We start from the raw sequence: 19,228 nt of genomic DNA on the forward strand, positions 1-19,228 counted from the left end.
CTGCTTCAGGTCCACTTCAATTTTACACGTGTTCTCTGATAGTCCTGGGTTGCATCCATTGTAGCGCTAACTTAGTCACTTACTGCTATACTTGTTGCACTGGCAGAACATTGTTGTGCAAGGGAAAACACAAGTACATTGCCAAAGAGTCTTGTGTGATGGGTTGCACAACATGAACTAGCTGTTGCACAACAAGCAACCGGTAACACAGTTGGATTATTTTGCTGTGCGCAGTTTAAAATCTGTCATCTGCTGGCACAAGGGATCTTGCACTAGTGGTTAGAGAATGTTGGATCTGCCCCCTGTTCTCTTCCATGTCTGCATTAACCAGCACATTTTGTTTTCTTAAAAAACACACACACACACACATGGAAACCTGCTTTTAAATTCCTGTTAATAGAACCATTTCTTCTCAGAATATGAAATTTTAAATGGATTTGCTCTCAAAATGCACATTGCTAAATATATCCTCTCAACACATGCAGATATATTTTGATCATTAAAAACAACAACACTGAGAAGATTGTAGCTTTATGAACTGGTGCTTGCCTTTCCCATTTTTCTTTTCTCTCCTTTTCCTCTTGTGTAAATCCAGAGGGCAGGGACTGTCTCATTACTGATAATTGTAAATTGCACTAGAAGCCCTTTGGGAGCTAAAACAAGGGTGGGAAAACTTGGGTCAGGAATTGAATGTGGCTCCCCAGACCTTCTGATTTGCTCTTAGAACTCTCCCTTGGGAGGGACTTCCGGTTCACCGCGCTGGAAAGAGGGCGCAGAAGCTGCGAGCTCCGCGGCTTCTGGCTGTTGCGGAGGGGGGGAATTCCGCGGGGGCACGCGGATCCCCGTTAGACCCTGGGTTGAGCTTCCCAGGGGCTTTTTCGCCCGGCGCCGCTCCATAACGCGACTCCTCCGCTGCCCGGGGAGCTCGGCAGAGCCCCCAAGAGTTTAGCGGGGTGGAAGACGCGGGAGCCATTTTGGGCACTGTCATCACCTCCTGCAAGCGAAGCCCTGAGCCTTCACCCAGTCAGCGGTGGATTCCTTCCGAAAAATTGCACGATTTGGACAAGATCTCCACGTGAGTGAAAATTCTGATTGATATTGCTGATTAATTGGACGTGGTGGGAGACCTTAAAATTCGGAAGTCGGTCTCCTGCTTTGGTTTGTAACGACGCAGTAACCTGATCCCTAACAGGAGAATTGAGAGGAAACATTTAATTTGTCAGAAATTGCACTTCAAAAACCCTCCAGGAGACTGGATCTCGGATCCTGGAGTGATCAGCGAATGGATATATAATTTTTGCAGAAATTATGATTGGACTATGTTATTTACATGAATCAACGATTTAGCCAGAACTGGACTTAAAATGGCTTGCATTATGGAATTTGACTCCTGCCACATCCGGTCTTCCTATCTTCGGCTTTCCCACGGAGTCTGAGAGGCAAGGACAATGGCAGTCTCAACACCAACACAAAACTGTTATTACCAACAGATTTACTTGGTACTCGTGAATATTAAAGATAGGTTGGACAAGAACAATACGCAATTGAGACAAATAAATAAAATAAATAAATAAAAGACTAGAGGACTTAAACGACAATAAAAACAATGAGGAGGAAAGAAAAGAGTCCAGCTCCGAGGATCTAGAGGAAGAATTACAAGCGCAAGACAACAAGGACGATTTTGAAAAATCTCAAAAATACAAAGAAGAGGAGAAAGAGGGAGGGCAAAATGCTCCACAAGTGAGAGATGTGGGGCAAATCCAGGACTTGATAAAAGAACTCCTCAATGGTGAACCAGAGGGCTTTTCTGCACACCCAGTGAGAGAGGGTGGGCAGGGAAATCACTGGGATAAAAGAATGGAAGAAGGGTGTGGGGAAGTAATAAGAGGCGGGGGGAAACAAGTGGGTTTCAAAAAATATGAATGGAAGCTTGCGGAAAGGGTAGGGGTGGGATAAAAGTCATAATATTGTTTATAGGTTATAGGCAGTGTTTATAGGCTGGATTGTATGGGAGAGTCCGACGCTGGCATGAATTATGGAATTTGCTGAAACTTCTGGGTAATCTGGGTCCAGGGGAAGGGGGGGGAGAATAATTTTTTTTCTTTTTTTAAGGGGAATTTCATTTCTGACAAAAATTTAAGTTGGGGAATTATTAATTAGAAATGTATGTATATTAAAATTGAGTTATTAGTTATTAAAATCTAAAGAGGATAATTAGAAAGGAAATTCTAATAGATTATAAATGAATTGATAGGTTGTGAAAACTGTTTTGTAAAGAATTGAAACAAGAAACCAATGAGGGGAGAATCGGGGGAGTCCAAATGAATTGATGAGGATCTAAGACATAGATTATGAATATTATTATTTTGTTGTTGTTGTTGTTGTTGTTGTTGTTGTTGTTGCTTGTTTGCTTTTTGTTTTTGTTTTTTTGTGCCTGGTATTTTTCTTTTTTCTTTTTGTATTTTGTATTTTATCTATAAAATGAATAAAGATGATTTTTTTAAAAAAAACTCTCCCTTGGTCATGCTCCTACCCCAGGCTATGCCTCTCACCTGCTTTTTTTCCAGGCCATCCTCAGTTGGATTAACTAGGCTAGTGCCTGTTTTAAAACCACAGGGTTTACACACAGAGAGCCTCAGTAGGAGTGTTTAAATCCCATTATTACGTAGATTAATGAAGCATAGGAATACGTTATTAAACCTTCATTCATTATGTCCCAGCAGCTTGAGGCAGCTGGCTCCCTTTCTACCCTCATGTAATGAAACAGAACACACTCTGAAGTAAGTTTAAAAATGCTTTACTTACTTAATCTGAGGTCACAGCCATGTATTATCCTTGTTGTGACAATAAGAAATGCAGGTAAATGTTATTGGGTAGGAAAACATAACAAAGGCAGCCTCAGGTAGAGAGCTAAGTGGAGGAATGGCTGCCTCTGTTGCTTGCCACACAGAGAGAGAGGGGGGGAGGGAGGGAGGGAGGGAGGAAGGAAGGAAGGAAACCTTACTCCCTCTTAGCATTTTTGTCTTTTGCTGCTGCATCACACTGTTGACTCATTTTAAGCTTGTAGTCTACTAAGACCCCCAGATCCTTTTCACATGTACTACTGGCAAGCCAGTTGATGAATGGAGGTGTGTGTGTGTGTGTGTAGAAAAAACTTCAGACTGGAGTGCCCCTCCCACTTTTGCCTCTGGTCTCACTCACATTGGCATGTGGCTCCCCTGTAGGTTCCCCTTAAGAAAATGCAGACCTGGGGTTGTAAAAGTTTAAACTTGTTCTAGTCCAGGCATGTCCAACAGGCAGATCGTGATCTACCAGTAGATCACTGGACGTCTGCAGTAGATCACTGGTAGATCACTGGCTTCCTCCAAAGAAGCTGAACAACTGTGGCTCCCCTAAAAAAAGCTCAATAATAATAATAATAATAATAAATGAATAATATAATTTATTATTTATACCCCGCCCATCTGGCTGGGTTTCCCCAGCCACTCTGGGCGGCTTACAACAGAAAAATGAAATAAAATAATCTATTAAACATTAAAAGTCTCCCTAAACAGGGCTGCCTTCAGATGTCTTCTAAAAATCTGGTAGCTGTTTTTTTCTTTGACATCTGATGGGAGGGCGTTCCACAGGGCGGGCACCACTACTGAGAAGGCCCTCTGCCTCAACATTATACCTCATCCCAAAACTCAACAACTCAACCTGAACCCCCAGAAAGGGGGTAGATCACTGCCAGTTTTTAACTCTGTTAGTAGATCGCAGTCTCTTGGGAGTTGGCCACCCTCTAGTCTAAGTTGCTACAGTCTTAGCCTACTGTATGTCTTAAATCATGGTTGTAAATTTTTAGTGATCATTTTATTGCTTTATCTTTTTTTTTGTAAACCGCTTTGAAGTCTTTTCTGCAATCAAGCAGTATATAAGGTTTTTAATGAAATAAATAATTAAAAAGCATTTGGGAAGCCTTCCAAATCTCAGAAATATGGTAAAAAAATTCCTTCAGTAGCACCTTAAAGACCAACTAAGTTTTTATTTTGGTATGAGCTTTCGTGTGCATGCACACTTCTTCAGATACAGTGAAATAGAAGTCCCCAGGCACTTATGTAGAGAAGGGGTGGGGAGGGGTGGGGATGCGGAGGGGAGATCACTCAGAAGGGTGGTGGAAGTGGGTGATTGACTGACTGATCCACTTCCACCACCCTTCTGAGTGATCTCCCCTCCGCATCCCCACCCCTCCCCACCCCTTCTCTACATAAGTGCCTGGGGACTTCTATTTCACTGTATCTGAAGAAGTGTGCATGCACACGAAAGCTCATACCAAAATAAAAACTTAGTTGGTCTTTAAGGTGCTACTGAAGGAATTTTTTTATTTTACTTCGACCCAGACCAACACGGCTACCTACCTGTAATCAGAAATATGGGTGGCATGACCAGGAAAAGAAACAGACCACTCCCAAAACCTATCACAGCCGCTTATGCTCTGCTCACACAAACCTGCTCTCCACTAAAGCCAATCTGATCTGGTTATGATATTGCCTGTTAGGATCGTCCTACTCACCTGTAGGACCCTGGCAGAGACACATGCCCGACTGGCATGTTCTCTCCCTCCTAGTCATTCATTCGGGAGCTTCAAAAGCTTTCTCCAGCCCGAACATCAGAGTGACTGATACCAAAAGGCATTAGCACACTTATGAACCTGCAGAGTATTTGCAGTTTGTGTAACAGAACTCGGTACTACAGCATTTTGGCTAATCTATGTTTATTTACATATAATACAGTTGGAGCATTCTGACTTAGCTCCTTCCTCTTTCTCATCAGACAGGAAAGAGAAAAAGAACAAAGGACAATAGTCCCACTTCAGGGAACACAGTAACACCAATCATCCTGTCTCATTCCCACACTGTGGAATGAAAACATACACTGTCATGTGATAGAAAACAATCCCATGACTGCAAACACGGAGCAAGAATCCTAACATCGCCAAGGGAATTTAGAGTGAGGGCAATACTTCTTCAACAGACCTGGCTTTTACTCTGAAGCACTTTTAGCCTTGCATGCCCTCAGTGACATCTCAATGCAGTCATGTTATTTGGCTGCATCGGGATGTCACTGTAAAAAAGAAGACCATTAAAAATAAAAATGAAGCTGGCATGAGAATAGTAAGCTTTGGTGGGGTCAAGAAACTCTTTATCCTCTCCCAAGAGCTCTGGAAATGTTTATTGGAAAACATCCAGCTTAACCCTAGTGTGCATCTGCCCTTAGCATCTGCCCTTAGCATCTGCCCTATTGGAGAATAGATGCAGGATCAAAGGGGTGGGAGGAGGGGTGTTACTGCAAACAAGGGATTTGTTGGCTTAAACCTCAGCATCTGCTTGGATGGCATAGGAGAAATTAGTTTAGTAAAACAAATTCGGCAGTAATCAGAGAGGCAGTGCACCAAATGTTCCCACTCATCCAAAATCTCCCGTTGGCGTTCATTCTGCCAAGTGCAAAGAACTGTGAGCCTTTGCTTACGAAGCTTCCTGTTGTCAGGAAGGGGGTGGAGAGGGGGGGGGGAAGTGCCTTCTCCTTATAGAATTCTTTGGAGAATTGTCAGAAAATTGCCCTGTTGCCTAAGTGATTCAGAACCGAAGATAAGTGGCACATCACATTAAAAAATAAATAAATTGTGGTTCACCCTTGGTTTGGGTCCTACTCTCCTGGGTAGGAGAAAACAAGCTTGCTCCCTCTTTCATGTGGCACATGGAAAATGGAGCAGGCTTGTTTTCTCCTGCCCAGGATGGTGGCACCTGGGCCAATGTTTCAAGTTATAAGATGAGAGATTCTGAATCAACGCCAGAAAGAACTTTCTGACAGTAAGGGCTGTTGGACAGTGGAATGGACTTCCGCAGAAGGTGGTAGACCCCAGAAGGAGGTTTTTAATGAGAGGTTGGATTGTCATCTGCCATGGATGCTTTAACCGAGATTCCTGCATTGCAGAGGGTTGGACTAGATGACCCTTGGTGTCCCTTCCAACTCTAAGATTCTATTATTCTATTCCTCATCCCTCCCCCCTCCTTAATGAGATGGTTTGTCATATGAAAAATGGTTTCTGCTGGACTTTTTCACTTAACCTCTCTCCTGCCTTCCAGGACATTTTGGTTTATTTATTTGCTTGCTTACCTTTGGGATTTCAGCTTGGAGGAGTCTGGGCTCTGAACTCTTGGAAAGATAGATTTTGCCACCTTGGCAATTGCTTCTTTGCTGTTATGCTAGAGGAAGTTCCTGGCCTCCTTTCCTAGAGGCTATGAAAAAAAAAATCAATTTGGCAAGATTAATTCGTCCCCAGAAAATGGGAAATGAATATCCTTTTGGACTATACTGTTTTCTAGAAGCAGGAGATACCTTTTCCAAGTGCATGCCCAAGAAAGAAAGAAAAGGAACCTTGCAAATCATAGGGCTTTAGCATATTTTGGTTTTTATTGTGTTGTGTCAAAAAGAAAGAAAGAAAGAAAGAAAGAAAGAAAGAAAGAAAGAAAGAAAGAAAGAAAGAAAGAAAGAAAGAAAGAAAGCTTCATTCTCTCCTCCCTTAATATTCTCCATCAAATAATGAGAAAATAAACTGGATTCAAATATTATCAAAGGGGAAAAATTCAGGGAGTCATGGTTGGGTGCCCTTTCTGCAAATGGGCTCCCTGATCATCCGCCTTCTTCAGCCTTCATAGGGGGAAGCAGTTCCTGAAAACTGCAATGTCCATGGCTGGGCATTATTATCGTAAGTGTGGGAAGCCAGGAAGACTACCTACCACACAGCTAGCAGCTGTTTATTGTTATTTTTGATATATACATTGGTACCTCTGGTTACAAACTTAATTTGTTCTGGAGGTCCATTCTTAAGCTGAAACCGCTCTTAACTTGAGGTACCACTTTAGCTAATGGGGCCTCCCACTGCTGCTGCGCCGCTGGGACGCGATTTCTGTTCTCACCCTGAGGTAAAGTTCTTAACCCAAGGTACAACTTCCAGGTTAGCGGAGTCTGTAACCCGAAGTGTTTGTAACAGGAGTGTAGGAAGGGGAGAATGAAGCTCCGCCAGTGGTTTGTAATCCGAGGTACCACTGTGTGTGTGCGTGCGCATGTGTGTGCCTATGGAAGAACCTCCCTTAAAACAAAACAGGCAAGTGTGTTGGTCACAGCACCCAATAACCAGCCATCCTGGCTTCCCATGCTTGAAGTAAAGCCCAGGGAAGCACATCAAGGGGTGATTCCTGTTGGTGGTTTTTTTGTGTATACATTGCAGAAGCTCATTGAAGCACTTAAGGTCACCGCAGAAAGCAGCCATTTAGCAGAGTTGCATTTACTTGGTCTATACCAGCACATACCATTATACACAAACACACTATTTACATTCAGATAGGTAGCTGTGTTGGTCTGATGCAGTTGAAATATATAAAGAAATAAAAAAATTGTCCAGTAGCACCTTAGAGATCAATTAAGTTTGTTCTTGGTGTAACCTTTCGTGTGCATGCACACTCCTTCAGATATCTTGGTATGTTATGCTTCCGATTTGAATGTTACGCTTCCGATTTGAGTGCCACACTTCTGTTTTGAGTGTTATGCTGAGATCTGTCTGTTTTTGCTTTTTATTTTGTGTTTTTGTTTTTGCGGCTTTTTTGTTTTGTTTTTGTGACTTTGTGGAACCCAGTTCAGCTACTGATTGATTGATTGTGTGACTGCAGTGCATTGTTTATTGCTTTATTTTACGGCTCAATGCTCTCGTTAGATTGTAAAATTCATGTGAAATTGTTGTTTTAGGGGTTGTTTTTAAAAGTCTGGAATGGATTAATCCATTTTGCATTACTTCCTATGGGAAAGCACGCCTTGGTTTTGGAACGCTTTGGTTTTGGAACAGACTTCTAGAAGGGAATAAGTTTGAGAACCAAGGTACCACTGCATATCCCTTGATTGTGGGGAATACCTCAAAGCGATTTACAAAAAAGGGAAAAAAACTATGAAATTATCAGTATATAGCCATAATTTAAAACATAAAGATAAAGATAAAGATAAAGAGACCCCTGACCTCAGCATTATTGGCCGAGGGAGCCGGCGTATAGCTTCCAGGTCATGTGGCCAGCATGACAAAGCCGCTTCTGGCAAACCAGAGCAGCACACGGAAACACTGTTTACCTTCCTGCTATAGCGGTTCCTATTTATCTACTTGCATTTTGATGTGCTTTCGAACTGCTAGGTTGGCAGGAGCTGGGACCGAGCAACGGGAGCGCACCCCGTCACAGGGATTTGAACCGCCGACCTTCTGATCAGCAAGCCCTAGGCTCAGTGGTTTAGCCCACAGCGCCACCTGGGTCCCTAATTTAAAACATAGAGAAAGTTAAAACCACAATAGAATAGAATGGACTGAAACAAATAAACTTTCTAAACATCTTGGGTAGGCCTGTAATAAAAATGTCTCCAGGGACAGAAGTTCCCCAAAAGGTGTTTTTAATTATTTATGTATGTAGCAACAGTGGCTAAGATTCTTTATTGCATAAAAATGGAAGAAAGAAGAATGGATAAATATGGTGATAGATTATGCAGAAATGGCAAAGTGAAGAGCCAAAATAAGAATCTCTAATGATTATTGTTTTGTGGAAGATGGGAAGCCCTTTTTGGACTATTTAGGAAAATACTATAGCTTGATGGACTTGTGAGCGAGATTCGAGATATGATCAACAAAAGGAATGAGAGCACAGAGTATTGAAGTGATGTTGTAAGAAAAAGAAGGCATTGTGCAGCAATGGGGAAGAAACTAAAACGTCATGGAAAATGGGATGGGAAGTTGAAAAAAGACAAATCTATGTATTGAAGTATATATGTAAAACTTTTGAAAATGTAATGGGGAAAAAATTCTTTAAAAAGAATGTCTTCAGCAGGCACCGAACAGAGTACAGCGAAGGCTCCTGCCTGATATCAATAGGCAGGGAGCTCCTAATTGCCTGTACTGCCACACTAAACCATCAGGTTCTTAAAAATGTGGTGCAGGTCAGAGGCATAGCAATCCCCCATGCCGCTTTGCTGGGGTGCTGGCAAAGCTGTGCCATCTTGGGAGCCACTGCTCCCATCTGTCCCCCTCCCTCCTTGGCTCGCTGTAAAGCGGAAAAGCGGGAGCCGCTTACAGCGAGCCAGGGTGGGAGGGAGGGCCCTGGCTTGCCATAAGCGGCTCCTGCTTTGCCACTTTACAGCAACCTGGGGAGGGAGGGAAGGGGGGTGCTGTGGCTCCCGTCTGCCCCTCCCTGGCCCACTGTAAAGCGGCAAAGCAGGAGCCACGTACTGAGAGTTGGGGAGGGATCTTCTGTTTGCGGCTGCAGCCGCAAAGGGAGGGTCCTCTACATGCGGCTGCGGCGGTGCGATGGCTGCTCGCGCTGCCGTGGCGGTGTGCCACCTTGTCACCCCCGGAGACATGTCATTGGGAGCGCACCTCCCCCCCTGTTGCGATGACACTGATGCAGTTATGTAAAAGTTCCTCCAGATGAAAGATAAGAAAAGAAATTCTGCAGCAAGCGGAGTGCTGAAGAACCAACAAGGCTATGTGTCACAGTGGCCGGAGCGGGCTACTTCAGAGTAACGACTCTACACAGCTCTGCATTTTATCTTTTATTGGTGCTGCGTATTTACAGTGCTGAAGGCAATGCTATTTACAAGAACACATCTTCTCAGCTTGAATCAGAACCTCTGAATGGCGTTTGGCGCGTTTTTCTCCAACATAACAACTTGGGGAGACCCATCCTCTTCCCTCTCCGCTTTCTGCGTAATTCCGGAGTTGGGGGGATGGGTCTGCCCCCCTTGCTTGCCCCTTCCTGTCCCACCTGGGACCCTGGCTCCGCTACCTTGTCTGAGCCTCGGACACGACTTCCTGCTTCCCCACTGGAATCGGAACTCTCCCTGCTTTCCCCTGCGCTCGGGGATGGGCTTGAACTCAGGAGGGGAGGGATTTCGCGATATCCCCTGTCCCTCACACTATGTTTCCAGAATCCAAACTTCGTGAGTGGTTCTCTTTCAGCCCTGGTTAATAACGCTTGTTTGTGTCTATGAGGCCTTAATGTGCTTATCTCAACTTGCTGTGCCATAAGATCATCCAAATCTCACAGCTTGCCAGCAACCACGAGACGCCCAGGCAGGTGCTGAAATGCATGAGCACCTTTGTGGCGGGTGTTACATTATCTGTAGGTAGATTTATCAAAGAAAACCCAGCATTATGGCCCTAAGTGAATTTGATTGCTTCCCTTTTCGGTGTCTCAAATGGTTGGTTCTTAGTGAGTCAACCTGTTTGTTTCAGAGTAATGAAATTCAGTTGTTTGGCCACACCAAACACCACCGGAATTTTGACAATTTATCTTCTAATATCCCATTAAAACCAAGAAAACGAGAACTGAGCAGGGTGCTCTGCAGACCATTTTACATTCATGGAATTAGCTCTTCTTGTTATCCAGATGACTGCCTGGCATTGCATCTGCATATGTTTTATTATCTTGCCAGGGAGCTCTCTATTTAATTTTCTTCTCCAGTGCAGTTTTAAGCTGATAAATAATCAAGTTAAATCCTGGGGACATCTCAAATACACTCTGGGTAAAGCAAGCAGGTTAAGGCTATATACCACCTAAGCAGACCTGTCTGAAATGTTTCTGCGGAATGAATGTTTCGGCATTGATATTTTCCTGTGCGTAGCTGTTGCGCATTTGTTTATTATTTTCCCTCCCCAATTTAAACCCGCTTCATTCCCAAAAGCGCACAGCAGATTGCACAGGTATTTGATGTTTTCACTTCAAAGAAGGACAAAGAGAGAACCTCCCTCCAAACACAGAAAGTTTCTTGATGAGACAGAAACCTGATGAGACAGCAACAATCATCCTTTGGGTAGCAATGGGCCAAGATTGTGGGGCCCCCACCTACAGCCAGGGGACAACCTTCTGTTACTTAACATGTAGTTCTGTCTCAGAAATAGGGAGGGGAGTACAACATAGGAAGCTGCCTTATAGGGGGTCAGATAAGATGACCCTCAGAGGTCCCTTCCAACTCTATATTTCCATGATTCTATTACTCTGTGACCCAGACCATTTAGTCTATCTATTTGAGGATTGTCTACACACTGACTGGCAGTGGCTCTCCATGGGTTTTAGGCAGAGAATTTTCCCCAGCCCTAGCTGGTGATGGCAGAGAATGAAACCATCACCTTCTGCATGCAAAATAGATGACCTGCCACAGAGCTACAGCAGCTGTTGTCCCTTGGGCTGGGGCCACCGGAAGGCTGACAACATGGATTGGCATGCATGGGCATCTACTGAGGACCTACAACCGTGTGTGTGTGTGTGTGTGTGTGTGTGTGTGTGTGTGTGTGTGTCAGTGTCACTAACAAGAGCCCCCCTGGACCTGCTCCTCCTCTTCAACCTGTTTGTTTGCTTGCTTTCAGGCCCTGTGCAATTATTTGTCGGTCAAAATTGACCAGGAGTCTTCCCTTCTGTCTTTTGGGCATCTTTTAAAAGGTGTAAACCATGAAAGTATTTTTCCCCATTACTGTAGTAGGGATGGGAGTGCAATACAGCTTTCTTGTCTGGAATGAGGAACCTCAGGCTCAGCCAGTGCTTTTATTTAGGAAAAAAGCTGCTGGTACTCAGCATGAAGTTGTTAAAGAAATCGCCACACTTTTAACATGGAGGGGGGAAGGTGCTGGTGCTGCCCTTGAGTTCCCCAGAAAAAAGCGCTAGGCTCAGGGGCCTCTCTCATGTGCCCTCGGGCCTCTCTCCAGGCTGCACTCTCTGCTGAGCCCACACCTTGAGCCTTCTGCACCAGCCCAAGCCCCAGCATGTGTGTTTGGGCACAGAAGACTCACAGGGCCTTGCATTTGCATTCTCCTGAAATGTCTTTGCCTGACCGGAATGTGTCGTTGAACTCTGGCGAAGCCTCTTGCTTCCCAGGACAGAGAACGGAGAAGGGTGTGTGTAGAAAATAGCCTAATGTATAAAGGGTAAAATGTGTGTCTCTTGTTCTATGCACTTTTGCCTCTAGCGCTGCCCACCACTGGCATGTGGACCCCAGAAGGTGGCCCCGAAGGAAATGTGGCCCTTGGGATAAAGTAAGGTCCCCCACCCCTGTGTTAGAAACCCTGGGAACATAGACCTATATAAGTAAAGTTAGCAAACAGGTGGAATCAACTTCTCATATTCTCCAGCATAAACACATGGATCTTAATCACAGGGTCATGTGTTTGAGCACCACGTTGGGTGGGACAAGATGAACTTCACAGACCTATTCTATTCCACAGTGGTACCTCGACTTACGAAGGCGATCCGTTCCACGGCGCTCTTCGTAAGTCGAAACCTTTGGATGTTGAAGCGTCCATTTTGCGCATGCGTGAAGGACGATTTTGTGCTTTGCGCATGCGCAGATACGCAGGTGCAGAATGCGCGTGTGGCGAAAATACTTCCGGGTTTGCCGACTTCGTAAGTCGAAACCTTCAGAGTCGAGGCATTCGGAAGTTGAGGTACCACTGTATTCTATTCTATTCTATTCTATTCTATTCTATTCTATTCTATTCTATTCTATTCCATTCTATTCTGCCCTGGAATCTATGCAGCCTTGTGAAAGCAAACCATTTCTCCCAACATACATTGCAACGTGATTATTCTTCCCCCAAAACATGCAGTTTCATTCTCCCCCATGTAGGGTTATCGGTTGCCATTCATTTGAGCAAATCACAACATTCTCCCTCCCCCCACCCCCTTTTGGTAGCTCTCAAGAGAGAGTAACTGGCTGGTGACATTTTTATGCGGTAACTGTGCCGATCATATTATCTCCAGGGAGACTTCGTTGTACTTTCTATTTTGGAAGCTATTTTTAGCGGCTTGGATTGGGAGCCATTGACTCTGGAGTGTTATTAAAGGAGATGAGGGTGATATTGCTTTTCCTGGGAGGCAGTGCTGAGAGCAGAAGCAAAATAGATTAGATTTTCCTTTTCTTTCTGGGAAGCTGGATCAAAGATACAGAATATTGTTATCTACAGTAGCAAGGCCAGCGATCACCTTTTAATAACCGCGGTTCAGGGCCACGTTTATTGATCAGGTTTTCTGGACAAATTGCAACTCCTGGCCATCAGCAAGCTTACCCTCTTCCTTCACAAGGGTCAGTTAACATAATATAGCTGTCCAAGAAAGTAATCATTATGGCTGTGCTGAACGTTTGCAAGTGAGCATTTCGGGTGTCAAAAGGGGACTCTGTTAAAGGTGGTGGGGCCGATCCATTGGCTTGCTGTTTATTTGTCAGGCTCCCATCCCTAAACATGACAGCAACTCCTACTTGCAAGCAAGGGTGAGATCTTTTTTCACACCAAGATCAGTACCGGTTCATCAGCGAGCATCAGGTTCAGAAGGCAAGATTCTAAGGTACACAAGCAAGGGAAGAGGTTCCTAACTGATAGGAAAGCAAGATAGTTTTGCAACAGTTGATACACCCCATGGCCAAACTTTTCAAGATGAGGTGGGGCGAGCTCACATATGGGACTCTCTCGCCCTATGAGTCTTCCGGGCCCAAACACACATGCTGGTGCTTGGGCTGGTGCACCTGGCTCTCAGCAACACGACTGTCACTGCCATTAGGCACGATGCCTGTCCTCTGCCTCCACAGTTGGAAGCAGGACTGCTTCCAAATGCCAGTTGTTGGAAACCATAGCAGGGGAAAGTGCTCTTGTGCTCAAATACATCTTGCTGGCCTCCCACATGCATCTGGTTGGCCTTTGTGCAAACAGGATACTTGACAGGAGTACTGTGTCCAGTTCTGGGCACCACAGTTCAAGAAGGATACTGACAAGCTGGGACGTGTCCAGAGGAGGGCAGCCAAAATGGTCAAAGGCTTGGAAACGATGCCTTATGAAGAACGGCTTAGGGAGCTGGGTATATTTAGCCTGGAGAAGAGAAGGTTAAGGGGTGATATGATAGCCATGTTCAAATATATAAAATGATGTCCTATAGAGCAGTGTTTCCCAACCTTGTGCCTCCAGCTGTTTTCGGACTACAATTCCCATCATTCCTGACCACTGGTCTTGCTAGCTAGGGATGACGGGAGTTGTAGTCCCAAAACATCTGGAGGCACAAGGTTGGGAAACACTGCTATAGAGGAGGGAGAAATGTTGTTTTCTGCTGCTCCAGAGAAGCGGACACGGAGCAATGGATTCAAACTACAAGAAAGAAGATTCCACTTAAACATTAGGAAGAACTTCCTGACAGTAAGAGCTGTTCGGCAGTGGAATTTGCTACCAAGGAGTGTTTTGGAGTCTCCTTCTTTGGATGTCTTTAAGCAGAGGCTTGACAGCCATATGTCAAGAATGCTTTGATGGTGTTTCCTGCTTGGCAGGGGGTTGGACTGGATGGCCCTTGTGGTCTCTTCCAACTCTATGATTCTATGACTAGCTGGACCATCGCCTGATCCAGCTGGCTCTTCTTATGTTCTTACGTTCTCCTGCTGCTCCACTACCAGCTTCTCCTGTTCAGCCCCTCCCTCTAGCTGGTTGAAGTCCTGCTCTCCCTGTGATGAGTCCATGGCCTCTGCAGGAAGGTTCTTGAAACAGAGCTCCTTCCAGACACCTCACATTTAAAGGGGAGGATCAGTGCCGGATTTATGTATAAGCTAAACAAGCTATAGCTTAGGGCCCCATATACTTCTTCTTAATTGTATTTCAGTTCAACAATTACTTTGATAAAATACATATTTTTGGTGCAAATGGCTTTAGATACATATTAGGTCCATAAATTACCATATAGCATATATTCAACACACACAAAAAAACAGTGACAATTTGTTGTTGACAAAGGACAGCTGGACATACAAAGGGCCCCATTACCTTCAGTACGGTAGCTTAGGGCCTCATCAAACCTAAATCTGGCCCTGGAGAAGATCTATCTCCTCCATTCCTGAGTGACATCCAGTTCCTCCCTCCCTCCTACCACCACCTCCTCCTTTTGCATCTGGGGTTGCCTAACGGAGCCAAGGGGCCAGTAACATAGCATTGTTTCTCTAAGCAGCCACTTGAGGAATATATATATTTCTTCCCCCAGAGCTGCTTCTTCCTCCACAATGTGGTCTCAGCCAATTGGCCAGAAAGCTGTGAACATGATGTCTCAGTGCCAAACGGCCAATCAGATTTTTCCTGCTGATAACACTGAAGGCAAATGAAGTCAATTAAAAGTGAAGGCAGTGCTCCTTGTATCACATTGCCCTCACTCTGCATGGGCGAGTGGAGGAAATATATGTTGCACGTTGGACAGGTGAGGACCTGGGAAATACAGCTGCCATTGAAGTCACTTCCATCCAAGTCAGGCTTCCTCAACTCAGTCCTCCAGATGTTTTGAGACTACAATTCCCATCATCCCTGACCACTGGTCCTGCTAGCTAGGGATAATGGGAGTTGTAGGCCAAAAACATCTGGAGGGCCAAGGTTGAGGAAGCCTGATCTAAGTCAAAGCTCCCCCAACCCAAATAATGAAAGTAGGGACCTCTTTTCATTGCTGGTAAACAGGCTTGCAAAAATAGAGGATTCCTGCAGAAGACTATTGCTGTCAGAAGTACTGATAGGCTTTTTTTTGTTTATTGTTTATAAAATCTAGTTGTATTTAGGTTATAAGCTCTTTTGGAGAGGAAGCGTGCCTTCAAGAATGAATGCATAGAAATCATATTAGGAAATATAAGAAGATTATATTCAAAATGCTATAATTCATTCGAGCTCCCTTAACATTCATTTTCCCAAAGCATTTCTGTAACATTATTATACTGTCCCAAAATTGTTGCAGATAGATTTAAAATTTGCATTCTGATTATTTAAAAAGAAATGTTAATGATCTCTCTCTCCCCCCCCCCTCTCTCTTACCTATTTATACAATAATGCAGTTCAGAATTATTCAAACCCTGGTAAAATATATGTGTCATTTTATCATTTAGCATTATCTACTAACAATGAATAGAAGAAAAATGAACAGTCAGAAGGGCAGGATATCAGGTGTTACATTCAGATTCCAGAGGTATCATTTCAGATTTTATGCTTGGTACTTGGATGGAATATATATATATATTCATAATAGCAAAAAAGCCCTTAATCTCCCCTGCAGGGAAAAAATAATAATCAAAACCCAAATACAAGACTAGTAGTGTGTGTCCACTTCTTCCATCGCTACTTTTATGTTGAGTTCTAGACTTCCTTTGCTTCCAAAAGTCCCTATAAGTTTCAGAGTTTCAGATTGTGAGTTTCAGATTGTGTACTCTTATACCTCTGTAACTGAATTCCCCACACTTTACTGAGAATCTTCTTTTATGCAAACATGAATCCCATTTGGTTCAATGAGACTTAAAGGTAAAGGTAAAGGGACCCCATTAGGTCCAGTCGTGACCGACTCTGGGGTTGCGGCGCTCATCTCGCGTTATTGGCCAAGGGAGCCAGTGTACAGCTTCCAGGTCATGTTTTCAGCCTTAGCCACTAACCTTCCCCAGCAATTGTGGTTAGTGTTGGAGTGGAACCTTAGAGACCACTCAGCCATGAAGCTCACTGGGTGACCTTGGGCCAGTCACTGTCTCTCAGCCCAACCTTCTCCACAAGCTTCTTGTGAGGATAAAATGGAGAGGGGGATAAGGGTGTATGCCATCTTGAGCGCCTTGAAGAAAAGGTGGGATTAGAATATAATAACAAAATAAAACGAACTTCAGCAGGGGACCACTGAATAGGGCAAATGGGGCTCTGCTCCACCAACCTCAGTCTGCCCTCAACCAGTCGTCATCTGCCTACTTTCTGACTTTCAACCATTTCATTTGGTGGCAACTTCCCACTGGCTTCCTCCTCCTTAGTGTCAGTGGTGTGATTGTAGAACTCGGAAGATGGGGAGAAAGACAGAATCAATTGTCTGCCTGCCTGTGGCTCCATCTGCAGGTGGGGCTCCCTGCTTTCCACCCCACCAGTCCCAATGGGCACCTGCCACCTCTGGATCTTGTCCCTTTATGAAAGGACTGGTGCAGTGCTATTTGCATTGTAATTAGTTGTGTGGTCCTAATAGATTTTTATGCATATATACTGTATATAGTTTTGATTCTATCAGTGTTTAATTGTTTTTAATGATTCCCCCCTACCCTGTTTCTCCAAAAATAAGGCATACCCATAAAATAAGCCATAGCAGGATTTCTAAGCATTTGTGCAATATAAGCCATACCCCGAAAATAAGAAATAGTGATAGGCACAGTTCTGGAGGGCACCAAGGAAGAGACTAGGCTGGACATGTAATTAAAAAATAAGACATCCCCTGAAAATAAGCCACCGTGTTTTTGTTTTTTTTGAGGGAAACACGGTGTCTTATTTTCGGAGAAACGCGGTATGTTTTAGCTTTCTTTTTATCTGTAAGCTGTCTTGAGTCCCTGTCAGGGAAAAAGGCAGGGTCTAATAAGAGAAGACTCCCTGGAAAAGACCCTGATGTTGGGAAAGATGGAGGGCACAAGGAGAAGGGGACGACAGAGGACGAGATGGCTGGACAGTGTTCTCGAAGCTACGAACATGAGTCTGACCAAACTGCGGGAGGCAGTGGAAGACAGGAGTGCCTGGTGTGCTCTGGTCCATGGGGTCACGAAGAGTCGGACATGACTAAACGACTAAACAACAATAGATAGATAGATAGATAGATAGATAGATAGATAGATAGATAGATAGATAGATATGATAGACTTTGTACTGACATGGGACATGTAAGCCTGCTTGTGACAGAAAGGAATTAGAGGAAGCAAGTCTATTCTGTTGTTGTTGTTGTTGTTGTTGTCATTGTCGTTGTTGTTGTTTTCTTCAGTAAGAAGAAGGAATAGTCTAACAAATTTTTTTCTTTTCTTTTAGTTTTTTATTTATACTTTTCAAATATATACATTTTATTACTTTTACAATCAATTTCACATTTCAAAATTTGACTTCCTTCCCCCTCTTTCTACGGTTTGTTAAATTTATTTTTTAGTATCTTCTGCATATCTAAATTCATTTGACTTACTCATTTAATTATCTACTGTAAATATATACTCTTATAAGACTGCAGGTTATTACCATAAACCTGCTAATGTTTTTATCTGTTTACAGTTTTTGTGTAAATATTCAGTAAACCATTTTCATTCTTTTATAAAAGTTTGTTACCTTGATTTCTTATTCTTCTAATAAGTTCCGCCATTTCTGCATAGTCCATCAGTTTTTGTATCCGTTCTTCCTTTACTGAGACTTCTGTTTTTTTCCACTTTTTGACAAGTAACATTCTTGCTGCTGAAGTCGCATACAGTAGTACCTCGGTTTATGAACACAATTGGTTCCAGAAGTCTGTTCATAAACTGAAGCGTTCATAAACTGAAGCGAACTTTCCCATTGAAAGTAATGGAAAGTGGATTAATCCGTTCCAGATGGGTCCGTGGAGTACTCAACCTGAAGCGTACTTAACCCGAAGCATGGGTGTAATTGGTTCCGGAAGTCTGTTCATTAACTGAAGCGTTCATAAACTGAAGCGAACTTTCCCATTGAAAGTAATGGAAAGTGAATTAATCCGTTCCAGATAGGTCCGCGGCATTCGTAAACCGAAAATTCGTAAACCGAGGTGTTCGTTAACCGAGGTTCCACTGTACATGAATAAATTGGTCTAACAAATTTCTTCTCCTTCTCCTTTTGAATTTTGCAGGCTGCCCACTGCTGCTCTGTGTCATCTCAGTAACGTCAGCTGTGGAAAGCTATGGAGAGGACAAGTAAGTTCTGAAACATAGAAAAACTGTTTGGGTCCAACAGTGGGTGGGCATTGGACAACCTGCCACAGCTGTTTCGCACCACCATTGCCAAGGCAATTTCTCATCCTGAACAGTAAGCTCCTTTCTGAACAGAGGAGTCCAAGTATCCTTTCCTGTTCAGGAAGCATTCCAACTATATCCCTGCAGAAAGCTCACCCCATGGAGCAGTAATACACAGATTTGAGGGTTCCTGATTCTACCCTTGAAATGTCCATAGCCAAGCATATCCATTCCATTTGGAAGTGTGACTGATGGGAGGATTGACGCAAACCAAGTTCAGGCAATTGGTTGGGGATGTGTACAAAAGAAAAGCCCTGCTTCATCAAACCAAAGGCCTATCAAGTAGCAGCCCTTTTGTGACAGTGGCCAACTAGAGGTGCCTACAGGACACCGTAAGCAGGACATGAAGGCGAACAGCCCTTGCTGCCTCTGA

The 19,228-nt window shown here is 43.9% G+C and overlaps 1 protein-coding gene across 4 annotated transcripts in view; it reads left to right on the forward strand.

Moving 5' to 3' along the window:
- The window catches only part of ADGRD1 (adhesion G protein-coupled receptor D1), a 255,643-nt gene that overhangs the window by 177,015 nt on the left and 59,400 nt on the right, over positions 1-19,228 (forward strand). For all 4 annotated transcript variants that reach the window (XM_035097840.3, XM_035097838.3, XM_088659079.1 and 1 more), the window contains one exon: positions 18,693-18,756. In XM_035097840.3, the coding sequence (XP_034953731.3) occupies positions 18,693-18,756 (64 nt within the window). The remainder of the gene's footprint in view (positions 1-18,692; positions 18,757-19,228) is intronic.

This window comes from Zootoca vivipara, chromosome 16, assembly GCF_965207765.1.
Source record: "Zootoca vivipara chromosome 16, rZooViv2.hap1.1, whole genome shotgun sequence".
Lineage (NCBI taxonomy): Eukaryota > Metazoa > Chordata > Lepidosauria > Squamata > Lacertidae > Zootoca > Zootoca vivipara.